Here is a 27,228-nt window from a genome sequence, read left to right as displayed (position 1 = left end):
AGATGGGGCCATTCTACTAGATCAAAAGCTTTCTCAGCATCTAATGAAAGGATGAGGTGGTCTAGTGGGGGGGGGGGGGGGGGGGAGGGGATTGTAGTTGGGCTAGGGAGGCAATGACTTTACGGACATTAGTGTTGGAGTGACGACCTGAGATAAAACCGGTCTGATCCGTGTGTATTATGGAGGGGAGGATCGTTTTAAGGCGATCTGCAATGATCTTAGTAAGAATTTTGTAGTCAAAATTTAGTAGAGAAATTGGGCGATAGGAGCCTGGTTGTGAGAGATCCCTACCGGGTTTAGGGAGAATTTTGATAATAGCTGAATTGAAGTGGAGAGGCGGAGTATCTGAAGCGAGAATAGAGTTGAACACATCAACAAGAATTGGGGTTACATGTGGAGCCATACCTTTGTAAAATGTTCCGCAATAGCCGTCTGGGCTTGGGGCTTTATTGGGCTTTCATTGTTTGATAACTGTCTCTACCTCTTTGGCGGTTATAGGGCAAGTAAGGAGAGAAGAGCTACTTGGCGAGATTACAGGAAAGTTTATGGTGTTCCATAAGGGAGATGGGTGTACTGGGTGTTCGGGAGGGTCTATGGGTGGCAGTATTTGGGATTGGGAGTCTGAGTTGGGCGAGGAGTAGAGATCTTTGTAAAATGATTGCATCACCTGTGCTATTTCTGTGTTAGAAGTTGTCATAGTGTCTTGTGGGGTGCGGAGGGGGTGTACAATTGCGGGTTTCCTTGAGCCTTTTAAAAGATTGGACAGCAACCTGCCCGTTTTGTTGCCAAATTTATGGAATTTGTAGTTAACCGAAAATAGTTGTCTATCTCCTGTTTCTGATATGTAGTTTTCCATGTGTGTTTTTGTGAGAATATATTGTTGTTTGTTTGATGGTGTAGTATTTTGGGTTATTTAAGGAGAAGATCTCATTCATGCCGAGCCAAGCGGCTGTTGCTGATCACGGAGAGTAGCGTGTGTGCCAGCCGTCCGCGGAGGTCGCCCTTGTGCACTGCCAAAGCTAGCTGCGGGGAAGGCAGGAAGCTGCGCCTTGTACACAATTACTGTGCAATTACAGTGCAGAAGGCCCGGGGCGACATACTGAGGCCTGTGCTGCCCTCCCCGTCCTGGCTCTAGGGATTCCAGTATAAGCATCTGCGACGTATGACAGTGATGGCTTCATATCAGAGGAAGTGTTGGGGCTGTGGTCCTGCTCCAGGCTAGCCAGGACTGCCACCGGTCTGATCACTCTGCTGCCGTAGGAAGTTCTTCTGTTACACACAGATTACCAGAAAACTGCCGGGAGTACTGGGCAAAGGCCCAGGTCAGCCATGCAGCAGGAGTGTAAGCGTGCCAGTCCCACCTGTGGCACCTACCTAGGCCGGACACATTTACCTGGCTGGTGCAAGCCCCAACCGCTGCATTAGGCCATTCTGATTCTGAACAAGGCCCCTGAAACCATATGGTCAAAATAAAGAGTTATTTGGGTGTTCTCATACGTTACCGTTCCCAGTACATGTGGGTGCTAAAGTGACACTTCTTACACTAATTTGAGGTACACATACTATAAGCTATAAATTGATTAAAAAAAACATGACAAACTCATTTCCTGGACCATTTTGTGTGAGCTCAATGACTGCGGACCTAGAGGCCGTTATCCCCCTGTATACATAACAGATAGGTCGTATACACCTGTATTAGGGGAGGGTGTGTGATGTCAGCACCAGGCCGGATATACCTGTATTAGGGGAGGAGCTGTGTGTTAGCTGAGCTCCTGACTTCCAGAGTAGGCCGAAAAGCCTGGGACTTGATTAGAGGATTTATCCCCAGTGCTATGGAGCCTCCTGGGGCTGCTGCCCAGGAGAGCCCCCCGGCTGCCGGGCCCAGTCCGGGCCTAGCCCCAATGCCATCGGGGGCAGGTAGCCGAAAGGGGGTTTTGGTGATGACTAAGGGGGAGAGCTCGGGACGGGCCCCTCTGAGTGATTCAGATGAAAGTTCCAGCTACTCGGATGGGCAAGATCCTGTGAAAGCTTCTCAAGTCAGCTTGATCCTACCCAGCGGAAGGCCGCTTATCCCCCCACCTAAGCTACAGCCTGTACTGGTTTTGGCCTCAGTGGCAGGTGAGCCCCAAGTGCCTGCTGCAGGACCCCCAGGTGGCAGAGAACTTTCCTGCGGGAGTGGGTCGGCTGTGATGGATGCCGGGCCCACAGTGTTTGGAGAAGTGCCTAGTGTGACCAGTGACTCTAAAGGTACATCTGCGGGGAATATGGCTTTATTGGTGGGGGAGGAGAAGGATGGCGCGCTGCCTGTGAGTACTGACTCTAACAAGACTGTGGCTGTTGATGCTAATGTAACTGCGGTGCTTGTGCCCCCTACTATGGTACCTGCTGCCCAAGTGCAGGCTGAGGTGGAGCTGACTTCAGGGCCCGAGATGGCGGCCGGTCCGGCGCAAGTGGAGAGGAGTGAGGTGCAGGCTGTGGAGAATGGTGTGAGACCTGCGGCCCCGGACAGGAGTCTGACCGGCGGCGATGCGCTGGCGTCCCTGTCTGCAGATGCGGCCAGCTCGCGGGTCTCGGCGGGTGACGTCAGAGAAGGAGACCGAGCGAGCGGGGAGGCGTCATCTGCGGCTGAAGTTCAAGCGGCTGACGAAGTGAAGCAGGCGGCAGGGAGGGTGTCTGATGGCTCCGTGGATGCGGCGGGAGGAGGCGGCGAGGTGGCGCCTGTGAGCCCGGGCCGTGTAAGTAAAGATGGCGCCGGGTGTAGTTGGTCGGCGGGTGACGTCACCGCCCCCGAGCCGGCTCTGAAGTCTGTGTGTGATGGCGGGGGAACTCTGGCGGGGGAGGAGGGTGCCCAGAGAGCCCTGGAAGTAGGGGTCATAATAAACTGCCCAATGACTCCTGCAATTGCCGTGAGGCAGTGTACTGTGCCTGCATCAGAGAATGATGTGCAGTGTGCAGTGTCTGATAAAGGGGAGCTGGTGAATGGAGATGCCAGCACAGGGGAGGGGGCTGGTGCAGCCGTTGCCATGGAGATAGGCCAGCCTGTGGATGAGACTTTTGTGTGTATACAGGACTTGCAATCCAGACTGCTGACTCTGGAAATTAGGTCTATTAGACTGCTGAACAAAATTACGATTAAAAAGAAGGATAGGAACAACGCCTTCAGCACCAAGAGACCGGTGCTCAATGCGTTGATCCAAGAACTGCAAACGGAATTAAAAGTTAATAATAATGAGAAGGATGTACTGAGATTAAGAATAGCTGAACTACAGGGTAAAGAAGTGGCAGAGAGCGCGGGACTTCCCCCTAACAGGGGGTCAGATGTGGTGGAAACGGGATCGGAAGGGGAGAACTCTCTCTATGACCACATCAGGGTACTGGAGGGGGAGGGAGTGCCGGGTCCAGTATCACAATCAGAGGAGATGGAGGTCCAGCCCGCGGTTAAAGGGGTAATAGTTGAGACCGTGTTTGGGGACAAAGTTAGGATTGAGGGTACGGGCGATGGTGCCACTGTTAAGGAAAAACAGAAGAAAGGGGAAGGTGAAAGGCGATTGACTAGGGGTGCCGGTGGACCCAGTATGGCGGTACGGGTGGTGCCTCCTGTGCGCACTGTGACCTCAGCGGCTCCTGTGACCCCTGCGGCACCGGTGTCTTCTGTAGCACCGGTGGTAGTGCCGCCTGTGGCTTCTTACGCTGGAGTTCTGTCTGCAGGTCCGGTGCGTGTGGAGACATCCAGGCCCAAGCCTACGTGGGGACAGCCGGCAAAGAGGAGGAATGCCGTCCAGTTAAAGTGGGTGACAGAGGGACTAACTCCCACCTCTGCTGATGTTCTAGATAGGCTCTTTCTTCTGGGCTTTAAGAAAGAGGATTTCTTTGCATGTATACACCCGGTAGGCGCCCCTGAGTTTGATATCAGCTTCATGACATACTACGGTTTACAAAAGTTCTGGTCCAAGTGGGGGGAGGTGAAGCATAACGACTGGTGGAATAAATTTAAGGCCTATGCCATAACCAGACAAGAAAGAGTTAAAGTGAATGTACTTGTCCGGAATGAGTCCCTGAGCCCATCGGATATTTGTTTCTGGCTGCAGAGGCATGGGGCGAAGCTTTTATCCCCTTTAGAGAAGGTCCCGGGGGCTAGGGATGTGTGGGGTGGAGCATGGGCGGTCTATGCGAATTTAAGGGAAGGTTGCCACATACCGTCAGCTGCATTCATAGGCAAGGATAGGGTGCAGTGCTTTTACCCCGGTCAGCCCAGAGAGTGTCACAGGTGTGGGGACTTTCGTCACTATAGTCGTGACTGTCCAAGCCAGAAGTGTTCAAGATGTAATAGCCTCGGGCATTTGGCCAAAGATTGCGACAAAATAGTTTGTAATTTGTGTGGGGATGATGGCCATGCCTTTTCTAGCTGCCCGATGGCTTTCCACAACACCTCTTTAGACAGGGAGATGGAGGGGGCGGCAGTGGAGGTGGAGGGTGGGCTGGTGGGGGCTCCGTCGGTGGTGTCGGCTGGAGTCGTGATCCAGTCGGGCCTTTCCGTGGGGCCCCAACAGCCCAATCCTGGCCCCCTGTCGGCTCTGACCTCCCAGTTGCAGAGGGTGGTGGAGGGACCCTCTGGTGTGTCTGATAGGGTGGTGGCTCGGAAGAGCGGAGTGGAAGATGCCCCTTTCCAGCTGGTGGGGAAAGGGAAGGGAAAGAATAAGAAGGATAAGGCGGACAAGCAGATTAGCCTGTCAAACAGCTTCTTCTCCCTGGCAAGTGAAGAGGAGGCAGAGGGGGAAGGGGATGTGGTGAAAGAGGCGGACGGCGGTCTTGTGCTGAGGCCAAAGAGGCAGAGGCTGAGGAAGAAAAGAAAGGTGGATGAGCAGCCCAGCCTTGCCCAGGAGAAAGCAAACGTGGGGGTAGAGCCCTTTGTCCTGAAGTGTAGGTCCTTCCTGAAAAATACCGCTTCTGAGGTTCAGAAAAAAGTATGCACGGTGGAGGACTTGGCGCCTCAATTGAGGGCGGATGAGGTGGAGGATGTGCTGGTGGAGCAGAAGGTAACGGGACCGGTGGTTCAGCTGGGACAGGGTGGCGGCCAGGTAGGCGTCACGGGGCCTCCCCTGTCTGGCGCTGTCCCCGATCCGGATCCTGGTGGCTCTAACCTCATCGGTCCTCATGTCGACCCAGGTCCTCCCGTGGTGGTCGACTACACTCCTCAGGGTATACCTCTGGGGGCATCGCTGGCTCAGGTGTCTGGGGGCGGTGTTCCTGACAAGGGGGTTCTTGAGGAAGTCAAGAAGGTTGTCGAGGTAGTAGAGGTGGTGGAAGATGATATCCTGCCGATTGTGGAGGAGGAGGATGTCGGCCCGGGGGTCAGTGTTAAGAGGTGGGGGTCGGATGAGGACCTTCAGGAAAAGCGTGTGAAGAGGAAGTGATCTGGTCCCTACGCTCGGTGGCTCTGAAGGATGGCCCCCCAGCCCATAAGATTTGCCACACACAATGTGGCATCTATCTTGTCCGTGCGTGCTCGGCAGTTAGCTTATGATTTTTTCAATTCTTTAAATGTAGATTTTGTTTTTTTGCAGGAGACCAGATTGAGGCGGCTCGCGGATATTCACAAGGCAAAAACCGAGTGGAGGCGTGGGCCGTCCTTCTGGTCTCTGGCTGCCGAGCCGTACGGAGGGCTGGGGATTCTTTTTACCACCGAAGTTACCATCCAGCGAGTCATCGAGGTACAAGTAGGCAGGTGTATGGTTTTGGATGTCAATCTGAAAGGGCACGACCTGAGGCTTATTAATATCTATGGGCCCCAGACTAAGTGGGACAGGAAGTGTCTTTTCAGAGAGATAAAACCGTATCTCTTCGTAGCCCGGCAGATAGTCTTTGGCGGTGATTTTAACACCATAATTAGGCCCAAAGACAGGGGAGGGTCAAGGGCTACTCTGGGCTACGACTCCCTCTTTCTAGTGAGTATGATTAGACAGTCGGGTCTGGTGGATGTGCACGTTCGACACTCCCCAGACCTCACGGGGTTCACCTATCATAGAGGTAGTTGTAGGAGTAGAATAGATAGGGTTTTTGTTAAGGAGAGCTCGAAAACCTCGGTTCCCAAGCTGAGGCCGGTAGAGTTCTCCGATCACGTTTGTCTGTGTGTGTCCTTGAACGCCTCAGAAAGGCCGGGGCCTTTGGCGCTTGAACTCCAAACTCCTTGAGAGGGAAGAGGTTAGACAGTCCTTCAGGGACTTCTTTCAATCTCAGGAGTCACTTTTGGAGGCGGGTTGGAACAGGTCTGAGTGGTGGGAGGTATGTAAAAAAGGACTCGCAGCTTTTTTCGCGACCTCGTAGCCAGAGAGAACTTGGTCAGGAACCGTGTCTACTGTGCCTTGAGAAAGAAATTAGATTTCCTGATCTCTGAGCAGGGTGATGGTGGGGAAATCTCCCGGGTGAAAGCTCAGATGAAGGAGTACCAGTACAACCGATATGCTTCTTTGATTTTGGAAAGGGATTATGGGAAATACCACTCACCTGATCCCTACCAGAATTGCAGGAGTTCGGTTGACTGTAAGGAGGTGAGAGGGTTGTATGATGGCCAGGGTGTCCTCCGCGAGGATCGGGAGGGCATCCTGGGAGTTGTGCAATCCTTCTACTCCGACCTTCTATCTGAGAAGCCGCCTATCAGAGAGAAGATGGAACGGTTTCTTTTGGAGATGCCAGGTCTCGAGAGTCATGGTAGTGCTCTTGATTCCCTTGGTGAGGAGATAACGGTGGACGAGGTCAAGAAGGCCATAGGCTCCTTGTCTATGAAAAAGGCCCCGGGTCCGGATGGGTTAACCTCCGAATTCTTTAAGTGTTTCTGTGACCTCTTGGCCCCTCGTCTCGTGGAAGTATTTAATGAGTGCCTGGGTGAGGGCCTGCTCCCTCCTTCCATGAGATTGTCTGCCCTTATCTTGCTCTCCAAAGGGAGGGACCCGTCCCGTGTTGAGAACTGGCGCCCCATCGCCCTTCTCGATACGGATAGGAAGATTCTGGCAAAGGTGCTCTTTAACAGACTGATGGAGGTTTCCGAGTCTTTGCTTTCGCCTTCTCAGCACTGCACTGTGAAAGGCAGGAGCACTTTTAGTGCTGTCCTTGGCATCCGGGAGGCCGTGGAGCGGTGCAGGGCTGAGAAGTGGGGAAAGTACCTGCTGGCGTTGGATCAGGCAAAGGCTTTTGACAGGGTAAACCACGAATACCTGTGGGCTCTACTGGCTAGGTATGGCCTCCCAGTGAGGGTGGTAAATTGGCTGCGGGTAATCTACAGGCAAGCCGAGAGCTTCCCTCTTGTGAATGGTTGGGTAGGTCCGACCTTTTCAGTGAATTCGGGTGTTCGGCAGGGCTGCCCTCTAAGCCCCCTCCTGTATGTTTTTGCCATCGATCCCTTCATTAGAAGGCTGGAGGGTGGCATTGTGAGGGGAGTCCAGCTGAGCCCGGAGCATTCGCTGGAGGCAGTGGCCTACGCGGACGATGTCACCGTCATCCTGTCGGATCCGTCAGAGGCGGATGCGGTGGTATCGGCCATCCAGGAATACTCGATGGCGTCGGGTTCCCTGGTCAATCAGGACAAGAGTGAGGTTTTCTGGATGGGGGAGGAGGGCCAGGAATTTGACCTTCCGGATGGTCTCCCCCGGGCGAGCCAGGTGATCAAAGTCTTAGGCATCGAATTTGGCCCGGGCGATTATGCCACGCGAAATTGGGATTCCAGACTGGTAGAGGCCGGCCAGAAGGTAGAGCGCTGGAAGAGGTGGAAGCTGTCTCTCAGGGAAAGGGTGGACCTGATCAAGACTTACCTGATCCCTGTGTTCTTGTACGTCAGCTATGTGTGCCTTTTGCCAGAGTCGAGATGGGCAAAGATTTATGCTTTGTTTTTTCAGATGCTCTGGGGAAACAAACTGAATCTGATCAAGAGGACTGTCACCTACAGGTTGAGGAGGGAAGGAGGCCTGGGTATGGTCAACCCAGTGCTATTCTTTTTGATGACCTTTATTAAATTACATCTGTCAAGCCTCCAATTAGAGGCTCCTCCTCGATGGGTAGAAGGCTTCAGAGTCTGGGTGTCTCCTTTCCTCAACGCATGGTTAGAGGGAGGGAGTGTTAAAAGTCTGCGAGTCCGCCGTGGATACCTCCCGGCCTACGTGGCTCCTGTCTTGAAAGTGACAAGGCAGTGGGGCCTGGAGGCGGGAACAGTCAAAGGTTCTTCTAGAAGGGAGCTGGAGAAGAAGGTTTTGCAGTCCCACTTCCGGGAACAGCTGTCACTGAGGGACTGCCCGGGTAATTTGTCATCGGAGGGGCTGGCCCTGGTTAATTCTGGGAGGATCCCTCTGAAATATCAAGACATTGCCTGGCTCTCCTTCCACGGGAGGCTTTACGTGAGGGGAAACCTGAAGCATAGAAATGCCGATGATCGTGGTTGTCCACGGGAGGAGTGTCTGGGGGAGGAGGAGACTATGGACCATTTCTTGCTCAGGTGTCCCTTCAATGTGGAGGTTTACAAGGGTGTTTCCAGGGCCTTGGGAATCCCGTGCCTTTCGGGGCTCAGTTACCCGGAGTGGGCCTATGGGGCGTTCAAGCATCCGGGTCGGTTTGAGTTATCCACTTTGTTCTTAGTCAGCATAGTTGTTAGATATTTCACGTGGAATGCACGGTGTCAGGTATCCATTAGGCAGAAAGTCCTCCCCTGTGTGGTGGTGGTTACTGACATTTTGCACGAGGTGTGGAAATTGAGGGATCTGGAGAGACGCCGGATGGAGGCCGGGAGATGGGCCAGGCTGTGGCGCCATCTTCGGCCCCCTTGAGTGGGCGGCTGACTTTCGGTAGTCTCTCTGGCTTGTGGCTTTGCTATCCTTTCACTCCCTTAGACGTACATTACACAAATATGCGGTTTTACATATACCTGTAGCACCAGATCATTTCCTCTTGCATGCAGTTGTAAATACCGCATGTAAATAAGTTTGTTGTGTTATGTGATATTGTATGATTCATTATGTTTCCAGCTGATGTATTGTGTATTATTCATGTGATAAGCCCGCTTTTCTTTTCTTTTAATTCTAAGACCGATGTAAGTGGACTTTATACGGTCTTTTCATGGACAATGTTTTTACGCAAGAAAAGGGGCTCATGTATAATCGCATGTACTCGTTTTTCTGTATGAAATGTTTATGTCTTTCTGTTGCAAGTTCTAAATAAAGAAATATCACCTGTATTAGGGGAGGGTGTGTGATGTCAGCACCAGGCCGGATCTGCCTGTATTAGGGGAGGGTGTGTGACGTCAGCACCAGGTCGGATATGCCTGTATTAGGGGAGGGTGTGTGACGTCAGCACCAGGCCGGATCTGCCTGTATTAGGGGAGGGTGTGTGATGTCAGCACCAGGCCAGATATACCTGTATTAGGGGAGGGTGTGTGACGTCAGCACCAGTCCGGATATACCTTTATTAGGGGAGGGTGCGTGATGTCAGCGGTCGTTCGGCGGGGTGGTATTAAACCGATCAGTAAGCAGTGAATGACCGCTGCTTAACGACCAGTGTTGGATAACCTATACGGCACCTGCAAAGCAGAACCAGCAGTGCTAATACGTTACTGCAGATAGAGACCGTGCGATCTGACCAATCACACGCCGTCAGCTGGGGAAATGTAGTGTTACCTTATATTACACTGTTACGGCAAGTGGGTGGTCCAGGCGTCTAGCAGAACGTTATCTGCTTATTGGTCACTCTCCTGCGCAGGGAATAGAGGCTGCTGGGTTTTCTGTGTGGTTTGGAGGCTGGAAATTTCCCATTTATGCTAATTGCCTTGGTTGCAGAAGAGATGTTTTACTCCCTGTATTGTATGAGGAGCAGAACATGAACCACAAAGCGCAGGCATTGGGCTCTGGGGAGATTGTATAGATGTGTATGTGCTGCCGTTTCCCAGGATTCTGTGTCAGGAAATCTGGAACCTGTAGCACGTTTAACTCGCCCTAAGGATGACCTATAAACACAATATATTTCATTAAGGCCACCATCCCTGAGTCACCTCTTCACTTCAGACATTGACACTGGTGTTTTACAGATACCATTTAATGAAGCTGCTAGTTGAGCACCTGTGAGGCATCTGTTTCTCAAACTAGACTCTAATGTCTTCTTGCTCAGTTGTGTACCGGGGCCTCCGACTGCTCTTTCTACTCTGGTTAAAGCCTGTTTGTGCCATTCTCTGAAGGGAGTAGTACACACCGTTCTAGGAAATGTTCAGTTTCTTGGCAATTTCTCACATGGTGTTGCGCGCCGCCGCCCGGGTTGTAGTGCACCCGGACGGACGGCGGATGCTGCACTCAGTGACGCGGCCGGGGACGTTGCCCGGCAGCGTCTCAAGCCCGGTACGTTGCTATGGAAACTTCCTCGAGCTTCCGCCCGGCGGCAGATGACGCGCGCGCCTGACGTCAGTCAGGCGGCGCGAAATTCAAATAAATAGCCGGCGTCTGCTGGGCACAGACGCCGGTTATAGCTGTAAGCTTTGTGAGCCACAAGCTTTCTGCCCAGCTTTGCAGATTACTCTGCACTCCGGTCCCCTGGGCTTCCCAGCCCACTGTTCTCGTCCAGTTCCCTTTGCTTCCAGTGTCTGCTTCCCCAGCCTTCCGTGGAGTGTCCTGTTCGGAATCCTGTCTGCAGCCAGAAGACCTGCTTCAGCCTGAGCCTGCGTTTGGCCCACTGTCTCCATCTTTCGTGGGTCACGTAAGTGCTCCAGTGGAGCCTCGGTCTTACTCTCTATTTTCAGTGGTCTGCCGTGGCCGTGCCCCTCCGTGGGTTCATTCTCTTTCTCTTCCATCCATCTCCAGTGGCCCGCCGTGGTCGAGCCCTTCTGTGGGTACATTCTTGTTATCTTCCTCTATTGTATCCTACTTGTTCCCAGGTTCTTTCTCATTTATCTTTCTATAGTATCTTTCTAGCAGGGAGTGTCCTCTATTCCTATCCTGGTTTTGAGGAGTCGCTGTACCTGGGGCATAGCCTGCTGGGGACTCCTCTTCCCTTTTACTTGTGTCTGCGACTTGGTCGCATCCCGGTTTGGCCTGGTGCCGGCAGTCAGGGGTCTACTCCCAGCTAGGCCCGGTAGTTAGCAGTCCAATTGTGTACCCTTTGGCGATCGTTTACCCCTTGTCAATTCATAAGACCTGGCTGCATCGGGGTCGGGCCTAACTCGCTCCTTCGGACGCGGCGGCCACAGGTGAAGCCAAGCTCTGCAGGGGTTTACCATCTGCCTCAGGGACTCAACAGAGTTAGAGTAGCATCCGCTGTGGCCATCCTAACCGGCGGTCCTGGCTACGGGCTCACGCCTGACCACCTGTCTACATCAGCCTACCGTTTCTCTTTGTGCCACAGTAGGCACCGCAACACATGGAATAGCCTTCATTTCGAAGACCAAGAATAGACTGTTGAGTTTCACATGAAAGTTATTTTTTTCTTCCCATTTTGAAAATATCATAGAACCCACAAATGTGATGCTCCAGATACTCAACTAGCTCAAAGGAAGGCCAGTTTTGTAGCTTCTCTAATGAGTTAACCGATTTTCAGCTGTGCTAACATAATTGCACAAGGGTTTTCAAGGGTTTTCTAATAATCTATTAGTCTTCTAACGCGATTAGCAACCACAATGGACGAGATTTAATTGGATGTGATTTTTGCACCTTATCGCATTTTTCAAATCGCATTTTTTGGGAAGAATTTGACTATTTAATGAGATGCGAATTTGTGGAAAAAAATACGATATGGTGCGATGTTTTTTAGTCATGAAAAAAATGTTGCGGTATCCCCCTCCTGAGCATAAGGGGCCAATTGAGCCGGACCTGGATCCAAAAATACGGGGGACAAAAGGTGTAGGGGTCGCCCATATTTCTGAAACCAGCCCCAGACTCTTGGACTGTTCCGGGTTCCAAAAATAACTGGGGGACCCCGTATTTTCAGAACCAGCACCGGGCTCCAACAGCCCGCGGTGTCTACACTTTTTATTTAAGGTCCTTCGGCCGTACCATGCGCACCATGGCTGGTCAGCCCTGGATGGGGTACCTGGGGGAGTGGGGACCCCCCAATAAAGGGGTCCTCCCCCAGGCTTCACCTATCCAGAGCTGAAGCCCGGGGCTGTCCCCGGCGACCCTGGGTGGTGGACGCCGGGCTAATACACGTAAATAAAAAAAAAACCAGTGCTTTTTACAGGTAAACTAGAAGTCCTAGCAAACCTCCCCATGTGCTGGGACTTAGAGAACCACAAGTCCCAGCATGCAGGTCATTAATGGGCCCCCTTGGACTTGTAGTTCACCTGTAAAAATAATGTGAATAAGAACAGACGCAGAGAAGAGTATAACTTTAATATACATACAGTAATATTACAGGTCCCAGCGCTGACTGTCTCCGCAATGACAGCGGGGGTGAGTTGGCTTCGTCCTCGCTAATGTCAGCGTGATCCCTGCTGTCACAGCGCTATACAAGCACCCAGCCTTGGTTGGCTCTGTACATCTCCATGGAGTGGCTTCCCCTGATTGACTTGTAGTTCACCTGTAAAAAGCAATGTTTGTCTTCTTGTTTTACACGTATCAGCCCGCGTCCACCACCCAGTAGTGATGTGGACAGCCCCGGGCGAAGCCTGGGGGGTAATACCTTTATTGGGGGGTTCCCCACTCTTCCAGGTACCCCGTCCAGGGCTGACCAGCCATGGTGCCCATGTAAAAAGTGTCCTCCTACTGTGGCATGACATATTTTTGGAATCCGGACCCATCCAAGAGTCCGAGGCTGGTTTCAGAAATACGAGGGACCCCTACACTTTTTGTCCTCTGTATTTTTGGAACCTGGTCTGGCTTAATGAGCCTTGGGCTAGTTATGCTCAGGAGGGAGGGACGTCTACCAAAAATCGCACCCTATTAAATTTGCGAGTTGTATACTTTTATAATGGGAAAACATTTGGATGCGAAAAAAATACAGGTCAGAATGTGCGATTTTTACCAGAATTTGCATTCTATTAAATGAGCGATTTATGGAAACCATGCGAATTCGGCCGTGAAAAAATTAGCAAAAGTCTAAAAATCGCACTCTATTATATCTTGCCCTATGTACCGTTAGAACACTGGAGGGATGGTTACTGGAATGGGCCTCGATACACCTACGTAGATATTCCTGTTTGATCCACGGCGCCTTAGAATATCAGAATATTTTTACGCCACCCCTAGATCAAAAGTGTCTTGTTGATAAATTTAGAAAAAATATAAAATTTATTTGTGTATATATATATATGTGTGTGTGTGTGTGTGTGTGTGTGTGTGTGTGTGTGTCATCTTTCTGATCAGTTATGTAGCGAGGAACCAGATAAGTTGTTTGCCCAAATATTTCATGATTTGCTGCCACCAACTCTCTGTTTTTTTCTATTGCTTTGCCAATAAATATTATGAATTTGTCTTAGACCACCAATCCAAGGCACCCCTGCCAGTGTCCCGTGGCACACCAGGCTGCCTAGGCACACCGTGTGGGAACCACTGAGCATGTATTTCTATCTTCATTGAAAAAATACAGTGATTTTCATTAAAAAATAAGGAAATCTAAGTGACCGAAGCGTTTGAACAGCAGTGTATGTGCAGGAGATGGCTGGATCGGTAAGTGCTATGCCCAGTGGTGTGCCCGCCCCGTTATAATGGGATACATGCAGCGACCAGTACACAGTTGAGGAATGGCTGGGAAATATCCGAACATGTGGCAGCAGATAATGGTATCTGACAGCGAAGTGTTTTATGGGGCTCTGACCAGAGCAAAAGGTCATGACTTGTTACCACTTGCAGATCTGCTGTGGATGCCCAGACCCCCCCCCCCCACACACACACACACACACCCTGCTAACTACATACAAGGTGTCTTTCTGTGTAGAGGGCCATCTAGGCCTGCAGGAGAGGTAACCCTAGGGCTGGGCCTACATTGGGAATAAGCTTTGGTATTTCCTACATTTGTAGGCCTCATTGCAGTATGTAGGTATATACCCCTGCATTAGGGTTTGCTGTAGAAGATGCCTCTATCCAAGATCCAGATTTTACTGTAGGTGGCCTCTCTCTGATGTGCTTCCCGCTGCTGCCTCTCCCCAGGGGCGGATTTAGGAGTGAGGGCGCCCGTAGGCACAACAATAATGCCCCCCCCCCGCCTAATTGTATTATTTTTATTGATTATTTATAAGCCCTCATTTGATAGAATAGAATAAGTAAGTAGGACAGATTACAGGGACAGTATCTGCATGCCCTACCCATGTACACTCTATACAAGATGGAATATGGAACAGTACAGTGGATATTGTGCAGTTACTGGTACATTTCAGGCTGACAGCAGCAACAGAAGCATCCAAGTGCCGCCCCCAAACATATGCCGCCCCTAGGCCAGTGCCTCACGTGCCTAATGGGAAATTCGGCACTGCCTCTCCCTGATGTGCTTCACGCGGCTGCCTCTCCCTGATGTGCTTCACGCGGCTGCCTCTCCCTGGTGTGCTTCCTGCGGCTGCCTCTCCCTGGTGTGCTTCCCGCGGCTGCCTCTCCCTGGTGTGCTTCCCGCGGCTGCCTCTCCCTGGTGTGCTTCCCGCGGCTGCCTCTCCCTGGTGTGCTTCCCGCAGCTGCCTCTCCCTGGTGTGCATCAGGCGGCTGCCTCTCCCTGGTGTGCTTCCCGCGGCTGCCTCTCCCTGGTGTGCTTCCCGCGGCTGCCTCTCCCTGGTGTGCTTCCCGCAGCTGCCTCTCCCTGGTGTGCTTCCCGCGGCTGCCTCTCCCTGGTGTGCTTCCCGCGGCTGCCTCTCCCTGGTGTGCTTCCCGCGGCTGCCTCTCCCTGGTGTGCTTCCCACGGCTGCCTCTCCCTGGTGTGCTTCCCGCGGCTTCCTCTCCCTGGTGTACTTCCCGCGGCTTCCTCTCCCTGGTGTGCTTCCTGCACTTTTCATACTTTAACCATCAACATGGACCTAGGAAGGAAGTAAACCGGGACGAGGCAGCCGCGGGGAGCACAACAGGGAGGGGCTGCCGTGGGGAGCACACCAGGGAGGGGCTGCCGCGGGAAGCACACTAGGGAGGGGCTGCCACGGGGAGCACACCAGGGAGGGGCTGCCACGGGGAGCACACCAGGGAGGGGCTGACGCGGGGAGCACACCAGGGAGGGGTTGCCATGGGGAGCACACCAGGGAGGGGCTGCCGCGGGGAACACGCCAGGGAGGGCCTGCCGCGGGAAGCACACCAGGGAGGGGCTGCCGCGGGGAGCACAGTTGTTGAGGACAATGGATGTTTCCAGGCTCCACTGACAATGGGATAAGATTTTGCAGGTGGCTTTGCTGTACCTTCGCCTATATACCAGTAACAGGTACATATGCTACCCAGTACAGATGGTGTAATGGTTAGCATTACTGCCTCACACTGCTGAGGTCATGGGTTATATCCCCACCATGTGTTATATATACGGGGCAGTACAGATGGTGTAATGGTTAGCATTACTGCCTCACAGCACTGAGGTCATGGGTTCTATCCCCACCATGTGTTATATATACAGGGCAGTATGGATGGTGTAATGGTCAGCATTACTGCCTCACAGCACTGAGGTCATGGGTTCTATCCCCACCATGTGTTATATATACCGGGCAGTACGGATGGTGTAATGGTTACATTACTGCCTCACAGCGCTGAGGTCATGGGTTCTATCCCCACCATGTGTTATATATACGGGGCAGTACGGATGGTGTAATTATTAGTATTACTGCCTCACAGGTGGTCATGGGTTCTGTTCCCACCATGTGTTATATATACTGGGCAGTATGGACGGTGTAATGGTTACATTACTTCCTCACAGCACTGAGGTCATGGGTTCTATTCCCACCATGTGTTATATATACGGGGCAGTACTGATGGTGTAATGGTTAGCATTACTGCCTCACAGCGCTGAGGTCATGGGTTCTATTCCCACCATGTGTTATATATACGGGCAGTACGGATGGTGTAATGGTTAGCATTACTGCCTCACAGCACTGAGGTCATGGGTTCTATCCCCACCATGTGTTATATATACGGGGCAGTACGGATGGTGTAGTGGTTACATTACTGCCTCACAGCACTGAGGTCATGGGTTCTATTCCCACCATGTGTAATATATACGGGGCAGCACGGACGGTGTAATGGTTAGCATTACTGCCTCACAGCGCTGAGGTCATGGGTTCTATTCCCACCATGTGTTATATATATACGGGGCAGTACGGACGGTGTAATGGTTACATTACTGCCTCACAGCGCTGAGTTCATGGGTCATATTCCCACCATGTGTTATATATACGGGCAGTACGGATGGTGTAATGGTTACATTACTGCCTCACAGCACTGAGGTCATGGGTTCTATCCCCACCATGTGTTATATATACGGGCAGTACGGATGGTGTAATGGTTAGCATTACTGCCTCATAGCACTGAGGTCATGGGTTCTATCCCCACCATGTGTTATATATACAGGGCAGTACGGATGGTGTAATGGTTAGCATTACTGCCTCACAGCACTGAGGTCATGGGTTCTATTCCCACCATGTGTTATATATACGGGCAGTACGGATGGTGTAATGGTTACATTACTGCCTCACAGCGCTGAGGTCATGGGTTCTATCCCCACCATGTGTTATATATACGGGCAGTACGGATGGTGTAATGGTTACATTACTGCCTCATAGCACTGAGGTCATGGGTTCTATCCCCACCATGTGTTATATATACAGGGCAGTACGGATGGTGTAATGGTTAGCATTACTGCCTCACAGCACTGAGGTCATGGGTTCTATCCCCACCATGTGTTATATATACGGGGCAGTACGGATGGTGTAATGGTTAGCATTACTGCCTCACAGCGCTGAGGTCATGGGTTCTATCCCCACCATGTGTTATATATACGGGCAGTACGGATGGTGTAATGGTTACATTACTGCCTCACAGCGCTGAGGTCATGGGTTATATCCCCACCATGTGTTATATATACGGGGCAGTACGGATGGTGTAATGGTTACATTACTGCCTCACAACACTGAGGTCATGGGTTCTATCCCCACCATGTGTTATATATACGGGGCAGTACGGATGGTGTAATGGTTACATTACTGCCTCACAGCGCTGAGGTCATGGGTTCTATCCCCACCATGTGTTATATATACGGGGCAGTACGGATGGTGTAATGGTTACATTACTGCCTCACAGCGCTGAGGTCATGGGTTCCATTCCCTCCATGACTCTAACTGTGCAGAGTTTGTATATTCTCCCCATACTTGCATCCGGTTTCCTCCCACATTACAAAAATATACTGGTAGGCTAATTGGCTCCCAACAAATGAACCCTAGAATATCTGTGTGTGCGTGTACATGTGGTAGGGAATATAGATTCCCACTGGGGCAGGGACAAAAATTCTCTGTAAAGCGCTGCGGAATATGTGTGCGCTATATAAGAAACTGTTAATAAATAATAAATACTGATCTTTAGCCCCAGAATTCCCAGTGATCATCTCTTGATAAGTAATTATTGATGGTACCACATTTTAATAACTATACCCCTTGGTCTCAGTAGCATTACCCCTTGCACAGCATGATTACACACAGTTCAGGTGTTCAGGTTCAGCTCTTATCCCTGCTGTGATGCTCCTGGCCAGTCCGCCATCTACAGCCCCAAAGAGTCCTCATTATTCTCGCTCTGTTAGTGTGTGACTCCGGAACATGAACAGAGCAATATGATTGGATCAGCCCATAATACAGTGTTGGGTAAAGTGTAAACAAATGCTGTAGGTCTGTGCGGAATCCCTCCCTAGTGAGCCCACTGGCAATGCCCAGTCCTTTACCATGTGCATGCGTTAATGTGTATGTCTGTATTCTATTCGATGCCCGCGCTCGGCGTATTGCCAGTTCCGGTGTTACATCACAGCTTGCGGCATAATAACATTTTCCCACTTAGATATTTGTCATTAATGCATTGAATTTCTATTCCAGGGGATGGTCGGACCTCATGGCAATCCTGGATTACCCGGCCCACCTGGTCCAAAGGTAAGCGTACGAAGTCTAGGCAAATGCACAGCAAGGTGGAGGAATATTTAATGATAAGTGAGAATTACATTTGGATCCAAATCATATACTGCGTGTTCAGTGCTGGAGGGAATCTGATTGCATGTAGCGATATCACAGAAATGCAAGCAGGAGAGAGTCCAACAATGTGTCATAGTGGAGTCTCTCTAAACCTCTGCCAAGTGGGAAGGTGATGATTCCAGGGGAGAGGCAGCCCCCAAGCTCTGTATTCCGCAAGAGGCTCACCCAAACCTTGTACAGGACTCGCTGTGTGCGGTGTAGTTCGGTGCTTGTTACACAGAGTCAGTGTAGTGCGGTGCTGGTTACACGGGGTCAGTGTAGTGCGGTGCTGGTTACACGGGGTCAGTGTAGTTCGGTGCTTGTTACACGGGGTCAGTGTAGTGCGGTGCTTGTTACAGGGGGTCAGTGTAGTGTGGTGCTTGTTACACGGGGTCAGTGTAGTGCGGTGCTTGTTACACGGGGTCAGTGTAGTTCGGTGCTTGTTACATGTGGTCAGTGTAGTGCGGTGCTTGTTACACGGTGTCAGTGTAGTGCGGTGCTTGTTACACGGGGTCAGTGTAGTGCGGTGCTGGTTACACGGGGTCAGTGTAGTTCGGTGCTTGTTACACGGGGTCAGTGTAGTGCGGTGCTTGTTACAGGGGGTCAGTGTAGTGTGGTGCTTGTTACACGGGGTCAGTGTAGTGCGGTGCTTGTTACACGGGGTCAGTGTAGTTCGGTGCTTGTTACATGTGGTCAGTGTAGTGCGGTGCTTGTTACACGGTGTCAGTGTAGTGCGGTGCTTGTTACACGGGGTCAGTGTAGTGCGGTGCTTGTTACACGGGGTCAGTGTAGTGCGGTGCTTGTTACACGGGGTCAGTGGAGTGCGGTGCTTGTTACACGGGGTCAGTGTAGTGCGGTGCTTGTTACACGTGGTCAGTGGAGTGTGGTGCTTGTTACACGTGGTCAGTGGAGTGCGGTGCTTGTTACACAGGGTCAGTATAGTGCGGTGATTGTTATACCGGGTCAGTGTAGCGTGGTGCTTGTTACACCGGGTCAGTGTAGTGCGGTGCTTGTTACACCGGGTCAGTGTAGTGCGGTGCTTGTTACACTGGGTCAGTGTAGTGCGGTGCTTGTTACACGGGGTCAGTGTAGTGCGGTGCTTGTTACACAGGGTCAGTGTAGTGCGGTGCTTGTTACACGGGGTCAGTGTAGTGCGGTGCTTGTTACACGGGGCCAGTGTAGTGCGGTGCTTGTTACACCGGGTCAGTGGAGTGCGGTGCTTGTTACACCGGGTCAGTGGAGTGCGGTGCTTGTTACACGGGGTCAGTGGAGTGCGGTGCTTGTTACACGGGGTCAGTGGAGTGCGGTGCTTGTTACACGGGGTCAGTGGAGTGCGGTGCTTGTTACACGGGGTCATTGGAGTGCGGTGCTTGTTACACGGAGTCAGTGGAGTGCGGTGCTTGTTACACGGGGTCAGTGAAGTGCGGTGCTTGTTACACGGGGTCAGTGGAGTGCGGTGCTTGTTACACGGGGTCAGTGGAGTGCGGTGCTTGTTACACGGGGTCAGTGGAGTGCGGTGCTTGTTACACGGGGTCAGTGGAGTGCGGTGCTTGTTACACGGGGTCAGTGTAGTGTGGTGCTTGATACACGGGGTCAGTGGAGTGCGGTGCTTGTTACACGGGCTCAGTGTAGTGCGGTGCTTGTTACACGGGCTCAGTGTAGTGCGGTGCTTGTTACACGGGCTCAGTGTAGTGCGGTGCTTGTTACACGTGGTCAGTGGAGTGCGGTGCTTGTTACACGTGGTCAGTGAAGTGCTGTGCTTGTTACACGTGGTCAGTGGAGTGTGGTGCTTGTTACACGTGGTCAGTGGAGTGCGGTGCTTGTTACACAGGGTCAGTGGAGTGCGGTGCTTGTTACACGGGGTCACTGTAGTGCGGTGCTTGTTACACGGGGTCAGTGTAGTGTGGTGCTTGATACACGGGGTCAGTGGAGTGCGGTGCTTGTTACACGGGCTCAGTGTAGTGCGGTGCTTGTTACACGGGCTCAGTGTAGTGCGGTGCTTGTTACACGTGGTCAGTGGAGTGCGGTGCTTGTTACACGTGGTCAGTGGAGTGCTGTGCTTGTTACACGGGGTCAGTGTAGTGCGGTGCTTGTTACACAGGGTCAGTGTAGTGCGGTGCTTGTTACACGGGGTCAGTGGAGTGCGGTGCTTGTTACACGGGGTCAGTGGAGTGCGGTGCTTGTTACACGGGGTCACTGTAGTGCGGTGCTTGTTACACGGGGTCAGTGTAGTGCGGTGCTTGTTACACGGGGTCAGTGGAGTGCGGTGCTTGTTACACGGGGTCAGTGGAGTGCGGTGCTTGTTACACGGGGTCAGTGGAGTGCGGTGCTTGTTACACGGGGTCAGTGGAGTGCGGTGCTTGATACACGGGGTCAGTGGAGTGCGGTTCTTCTTATATAGGATCACTGTAGTGCGGTTCTCATTATATGGGTTCACTGTAGTGCTGTTCTGGTTACACAGGGTCATGTGATAGATGCGTCAGTTACCATGTGATGGAATATAGCATTAGGCTGATGGCCATGATGTAAGATGACCTGTAGGAAGTATATGGGGTCACTGTAGTGCGGTTCTTTTTACAAGTAGTCACTGTAGTGCGGTTCTTTTTATATGGGGTCACTGTAGTGCGGTTCTTGTTGTATGGGGTCACTGTAGCGCGGTGATTGTTCTATGGGGTCACTGTAGTGCGGTTCTTTTTATATGGGGTCACTGTAGTGCGGTTCTTGTTGTATGGGGTCACTGTAGTGCGGTTCTTGTTGTATGGGGTCACTGTAGCGCGGTGATTGTTATATGGGTCACTGTAGTGCAGTTCTTGTTATATGCGGTTCTTGTTATATGGGGGTCACTGTAGTGCGGATCTTGTTATATGGGGGTCACTGTAGTGCGGTTCTTGTTATATGGGGGTCACTGTAGTGCGGATCTTGTTATATGGGGGTCACTGTAATGCGGTTCTTGTTATATGGGTGTCACTGTAGTGCGGTTCTTGTTATATGGGGGTTGCTGTAGTGCGGTTCTTGTTATATGGGGGTCACTGTAGTGCGGTTCTTGTTATATGGGGTCACTGTAGTGCAGTTCTTGTATGGGGGTCACTGTAGTGCGGTTCTTGTTATATGGGGGTCACTGTAGTGCGGATCTTGTTATATGGGGGTCACTGTAGTGCGGTTCTTGTTATATGGGTGTCACTGTAGTGCGGTTCTTGTTATATGGGGGTTGCTGTAGTGCGGTTCTTGTTATATGGGTGTCACTGTAGTGCGGTTCTTGTTATATGGGGGTTGCTGTAGTGCGGTTCTTGTTATATGGGGGTCACTGTAGTGCGGTTCTTGTTATATGGGGGTCACTGTAGTGCGGTTCTTGTTATATGGGGGTCACTGTAGTGCGGTTATTGTTATATGGGGGTCACTGTAGTGCAGTTCTTGTTATATGGGGGTCACTGTAGTGCTGTGCTGGTTACACAGGATCATGTCTTTGGATTCTGTAGAGATTGTGGGTGAGAGGAGAATGATCAACAAGGTGACATCATTATTGGATAATGCTTCACACTCTCTCCAGGACATTGTGACGGATCTGTGCAGCACTTTCAGTGATCGGTTGCGTCACCCTCGATGCTCAATGGAGAGATATCGCAGATCGTTCCTTCCGGCTGCAATCAGAATGTACAACTGTCATGGTCTGAAGAAGACCTGCATGTGCCTACATTCTGGATGTATATTGTTACTATTCTTATCTTATCATGTGTGTTCTTATTATTATGCTATTACTCTTATCTGTACTTGTACCATGCTGTAACGATTGCACATTTCTCCATTGTGAGATGAATAAATCAATTCTATCTAATATCTAAGTGTGAGGGAATATAGCATCAGGCTGGTATGTGCCATGATGTATACGGGGGACGGAGCAGTGTCTGGTACACGGCGGTAATAAAGCCCCGGTGTGGAAGGATAAGTCTATGATCCGGGAACACTGTTGTGGTTTGCAGACATGTGTCTTCATTTCATGCACTGAAGCTGAGCCAGTTATGGCAGAAGGCTTTGATGTGCAGTAATTGTATTGTCTGCGCACTGGAGCGCTGTGCGGCGCATGTGCTAGTAATCAGGGGCTGAGCATGTGCAGCCATAACTACCTCCCCGCTCACAGATCCCTACTTCCTAAGTACACCCAGATAAAGGGCATTTCTTCCTGTATATGAAACAGCTGCTTATACATGTGAGATAATCCCTCTATAAGACGGTGACAGGGTGTCACTTATCACATGCTCCTGCTCATAGATCCTTCCGCTGTCATACAACTGCTACCCAGCATGCTCTGGGGCTCCTGCTTCATAACAGTGGCTGCAGCAGGTGGGTGTAATGCTCCGTGGCCATAACTGATATGTGTATATGTATATAGTCTGTCCTCTCCCGTAGCTGCAGCAATTGGATGTAATATAATGGTGGCCAGATATTATGCTACACACTGATCCCTGGTGACTGCATCCATGCGTCAGGTGCCACTGATCCCTGGTGACTGCAGCCACGCGTCAGGTGCCACTGATCCCTGGTGACTGCAGCCACGCGTCAGGTGCCACTGATCCCTGGTGACTGCAGCCGCGCGTCATTGGACACTGATCCCTGGTGACTGCAGCCGTGCGTCAGGTGCCACTGATCCCTGGTGACTGCAGCCACGCGTCAGGTGCCTCTGATCCCTGGTGACTGCAGCCACACGTCAGGTGCCACTGATCCCTGGTGACTGCAGCCACATGTCAGGTGCCACTGATCCCTGGTGACTGCAGCCACGCGTCAGGTGCCACTGATCCCTGGTGACTGCAGCCGCGCGTCAGGTGCCACTGATCCCTGGTGACTGCAGCCGCGCGTCAGGTGCCACTGATCCCTGGTGACTGCAGCCGCGCGTCAGGTGCCACTGATCCCTGGTGACTGCAGCCGCGCGTCAGGTGCCTCTGATCCCTGGTGACTGCAGCCACACGTCAGGTGCCTCTGATCCCTGGTGACTGCAGCCACACGTCAGGTGCCTCTGATCCCTGGTGACTGCAGCCACACGTCAGGTGCCACTGATCCCTGGTGACTGCAGCCGCGCGTCATTGGACACTGATCCCTGGTGACTGCAGCCGCGCGTCATTGGACACTGATCCCTGGTGACTGCAGCCACACGTCAGGTGACTGCAGCCACGCATCAGGTGCCACTGATCCCTGGTGACTGCAGCCACTCGTCAGGTGCCTCTGATCCCTGGTCACTACATCCACGCGTCAGGTGCCACTGATCCCTGGCGACTACAGACACGCGTCAGGTGCCACTGATCCCTGGCGACTACAGACACGCGTCAGGTGCCACTGATCCCTGGTGACTGCAGCCACACGTCAGGTGCCTCTGATCCCTGGTGACTGCAGCCACATGTCAGGTGCCTCTGATCCCTGGTGACTGCAGCCACACGTCAGGTGCCACTGATCCCTGGTGACTGCAGCCGCGCGTCATTGGACACTGATCCCTGGTGACTGCAGCCACACGTCAGGTGCCTCTGATCCCTGGTGACTGCAGCCACGCATCAGGTGCCACTGATCCCTGGTGACTGCAGCCACTCGTCAGGTGCCTCTGATCCCTGGTCACTACATCCACGCGTCAGGTGCCACTGATCCCTGGCGACTACAGACACGCGTCAGGTGCCACTGATCCCTGGCGACTACAGACACGCGTCAGGTGCCACTGATCCCTGGCGACTACAGACACGCGTCAGGTGCCACTGATCCCTGGCGACTACAGACACGCGTCAGGTGCCACTGATCCCTGGCGACTACATCCATGCGTCAGGTGCCACTGATCCCTGGTCACTACATCCACGCGTCAGGTGCCACTGATCCCTGGCGACTACAGCCACGCATCAGGTGCCACTGATCCCTGGTGACTGCAGCCACGCGTCAGGTGCCACTGATCCCTGGTGACTGCAGCCGTGCGTCAGGTGCCACTGATCCCTGGTGACTGCAGCCACGCGTCAGGTGCCACTGATCCCTGGTGACTGCAGCCATGCGTCAGGTGCCACTGATCCCTGGTGACTGCAGCCACGCGTCAGGTGCCACTGATCCCTGGCGACTACATCCATGCGTCAGGTGCCACTGATCCCTGGTCACTACATCCACGCGTCAGGTGCCACTGATCCCTGGCGACTACAGACACGCGTCAGGTGCCACTGATCCCTGGTGACTGCAGCCACGCATCAGGTGCCACTGATCCCTGGTGACTGCAGCCACACGTCAGGTGCCACTGATCCCTGGTGACTGCAGCCGTGCGTCATTGGACACTGATCCCTGGTGACTGCAGCCACTCGTCAGGTGCCTCTGATCCCTGGTCACTACATCCACGCGTCAGGTGCCACTGATCCCTGGCGACTACAGACACGCGTCAGGTGCCACTGATCCCTGGCGACTACAGACACGCGTCAGGTGCCACTGATCCCTGGTGACTGCAGCCACACGTCAGGTGCCTCTGATCCCTGGTGACTGCAGCCACACGTCAGGTGCCACTGATCCCTGGTGACTGCAGCCGCGCGTCATTGGACACTGATCCCTGGTGACTGCAGCCACACGTCAGGTGCCTCTGATCCCTGGTGACTGCAGCCACGCATCAGGTGCCACTGATCCCTGGTGACTGCAGCCACTCGTCAGGTGCCTCTGATCCCTGGTCACTACATCCACGCGTCAGGTGCCACTGATCCCTGGCGACTACAGACACGCGTCAGGTGCCACTGATCCCTGGCGACTACAGACACGCGTCAGGTGCCACTGATCCCTGGCGACTACAGACACGCGTCAGGTGCCACTGATCCCTGGCGACTACATCCATGCGTCAGGTGCCACTGATCCCTGGTCACTACATCCACGCGTCAGGTGCCACTGATCCCTGGCGACTACAGCCACGCATCAGGTGCCACTGATCCCTGGTGACTGCAGCCACACGTCAGGTGCCACTGATCCCTGGTGACTGCAGCCGTGCGTCAGGTGCCACTGATCCCTGGTGACTGCAGCCACGCGTCAGGTGCCACTGATCCCTGGTGACTGCAGCCATGCGTCAGGTGCCACTGATCCCTGGTGACTGCAGCCACGCGTCAGGTGCCACTGATCCCTGGTGACTGCAGCCACGCGTCAGGTGCCACTGATCCCTGGTGACTGCAGCCATGCGTCAGGTGCCACTGATCCCTGGTGACTGCAGCCACGCGTCAGGTGCCACTGATCCCTGGTGACTGCAGCCACACATCAGGTGCCTCTGATCCCTGGTGACTGCAGCCGCGCGTCAGGTGCCACTGATCCCTGGTGACTGCAGCCACGCGTCAGGTGCCACTGATCCCTGGTGACTGCAGCCACGCGTCAGGTGCCACTGATCCCTGGTGACTGCAGCCACACGTCAGGTACCACTGATCCCTGGTCACTACATCCACGCGTCAGGTGCCTCTGATCCCAGGTGACTACATCCACGCGTCAGGTGCCACTGATCCCTGGTCAGTACATCCACGCGTCAGGTGCCACTGATCCCTGGCGACTACAGACACGCGTCAGGTGCCTCTGATCCCTGGTGACTGCAGCCACACGTCAGGTGCCTCTGATCCCTGGTGACTGCAGCCACACGTCAGGTGCCACTGATCCCTGGTGACTGCAGCCGCGCGTCAGGTGACACTGATCCCTGGTGACTGCAGCCGCGCGTCAGGTGCCTCTGATCCCTGGTGACTGCAGCCACTCGTCAGGTGCCTCTGATCCCAGGTGACTACATCCACGCGTCAGGTGCCACTGATCCCTGGTGACTGCAGCCGCGCGTCAGGTGCCTCTGATCCCTGGTGACTGCAGCCACGCGTCAGGTGCCACTGATCCCTGGTCAGTACATCCACGCGTCAGGTGCCACTGATCCCTGGCGACTACAGACACGCGTCAGGTGCCACTGATCCTTGGCGACTACAGCTAGCGCAGGACACTGTCCATAACACCATGTGACAAGCTGAATGAAAACACTGCACAAGTTATGACATATTAGGGGATAAGCATTAATTATATGAATTATATAGGACTGGGATCGCTCCAGCTCAAGGTGCCCAGCAGGTATATAGCCATCAGTTTTATATACTGTATATTATAGTTTTCTTACATCTATATAATGTGGATGTTCTTATTTGGTGCTTCAGTGCCCAGCTGACCTCATGTCTCCTGGGATAGATACAATGTCTATTATGGTGCACTCATATAAACTAGCAGCCTGTAATTTATGATAATTATACACACACGCTGCAGATCAGCCGGGCAGAGCTATGTGTGAGCCGGCCCGAAGTTATTCCGGTGTTTGTGGTGGTTTGTGATTGCAGAGTGAGGAATATGGAACAGGAAGAAAGGCGTCCGAAACCAAGCCACTGCCTCTGCCGAGTCCTGGCACTACCACGGCCTCTGCCGAGTCCTGGCACTACCACGGCCTCTGCCGAGTCCTGGCACTATCACTGCCTCTGCAGAGTCCTGGCACTATCTCTGGATGTTCCTAGAAATCCTATCTGCAATACAGCCTATCAATGCCCTAGGGTTCTGTGACATCACTGAGACACTGCCAATACAGCCTATCAATGCCATAGGGTTCTGTGACATCACAGAGACAATGCCAATACAGCCTATCAATACCCTAGGGATCTGGGACATCACTGAGACACTGCCAATACAGCCTATCAATGCCCTAGGGTTCTGTGACATCACTGAGACATTGCCAATACAGCCTATCAATACCCAAGGGATCTTTGACATCACGGAGACACTGCCAATACAGCCTATCAATGCCCTAGGGTTCTGTGACATCACGGCGACACTGCCAATACAGCCTATTAATACCCTAGGGATCTGTGACATCACGGAGACATTGCCAATACAGCCTATCAATGCCCTAGGGTTCTGTGACATCACTGAGACACTGCCAATACAGCCTATCAATGCCCTAGGGTTCTGTGACATCACTGAGACACTGCCAATACAGCCTATCAATGCCCTAGGGACCTGTGACATAACTGAGGCACTGCCAATACAGCCTATCAATGCCCTAGGGTTCTGTGACATAACCGAGGCACTGCCAATACAGCCTATCAATGCCCTAGGGATCT

At 52.7% G+C, this 27,228-nt stretch overlaps 1 protein-coding gene across 2 annotated transcripts in view; it reads left to right on the top strand.

Annotated features, from left to right (window-relative positions):
* Positions 1-27,228, top strand: part of COL24A1 (collagen type XXIV alpha 1 chain) — a 395,453-nt gene that overhangs the window by 46,633 nt on the left and 321,592 nt on the right. For both annotated transcript variants that reach the window (XM_083157902.1, XM_083157901.1), the window contains exon 5: positions 17,990-18,043. In XM_083157902.1, the coding sequence (XP_083014028.1) occupies positions 17,990-18,043 (54 nt within the window). The remainder of the gene's footprint in view (positions 1-17,989; positions 18,044-27,228) is intronic.

The sequence above is a fragment of the Crinia signifera genome, chromosome 8 (genome assembly GCF_055691185.1).
Source record: "Crinia signifera chromosome 8, ASM5569118v1, whole genome shotgun sequence".
Lineage (NCBI taxonomy): Eukaryota > Metazoa > Chordata > Amphibia > Anura > Myobatrachidae > Crinia > Crinia signifera.
The sequence above is the reverse complement of the archived record's forward strand: the minus strand, read 5'-3'. Positions and strand labels throughout refer to the sequence as shown.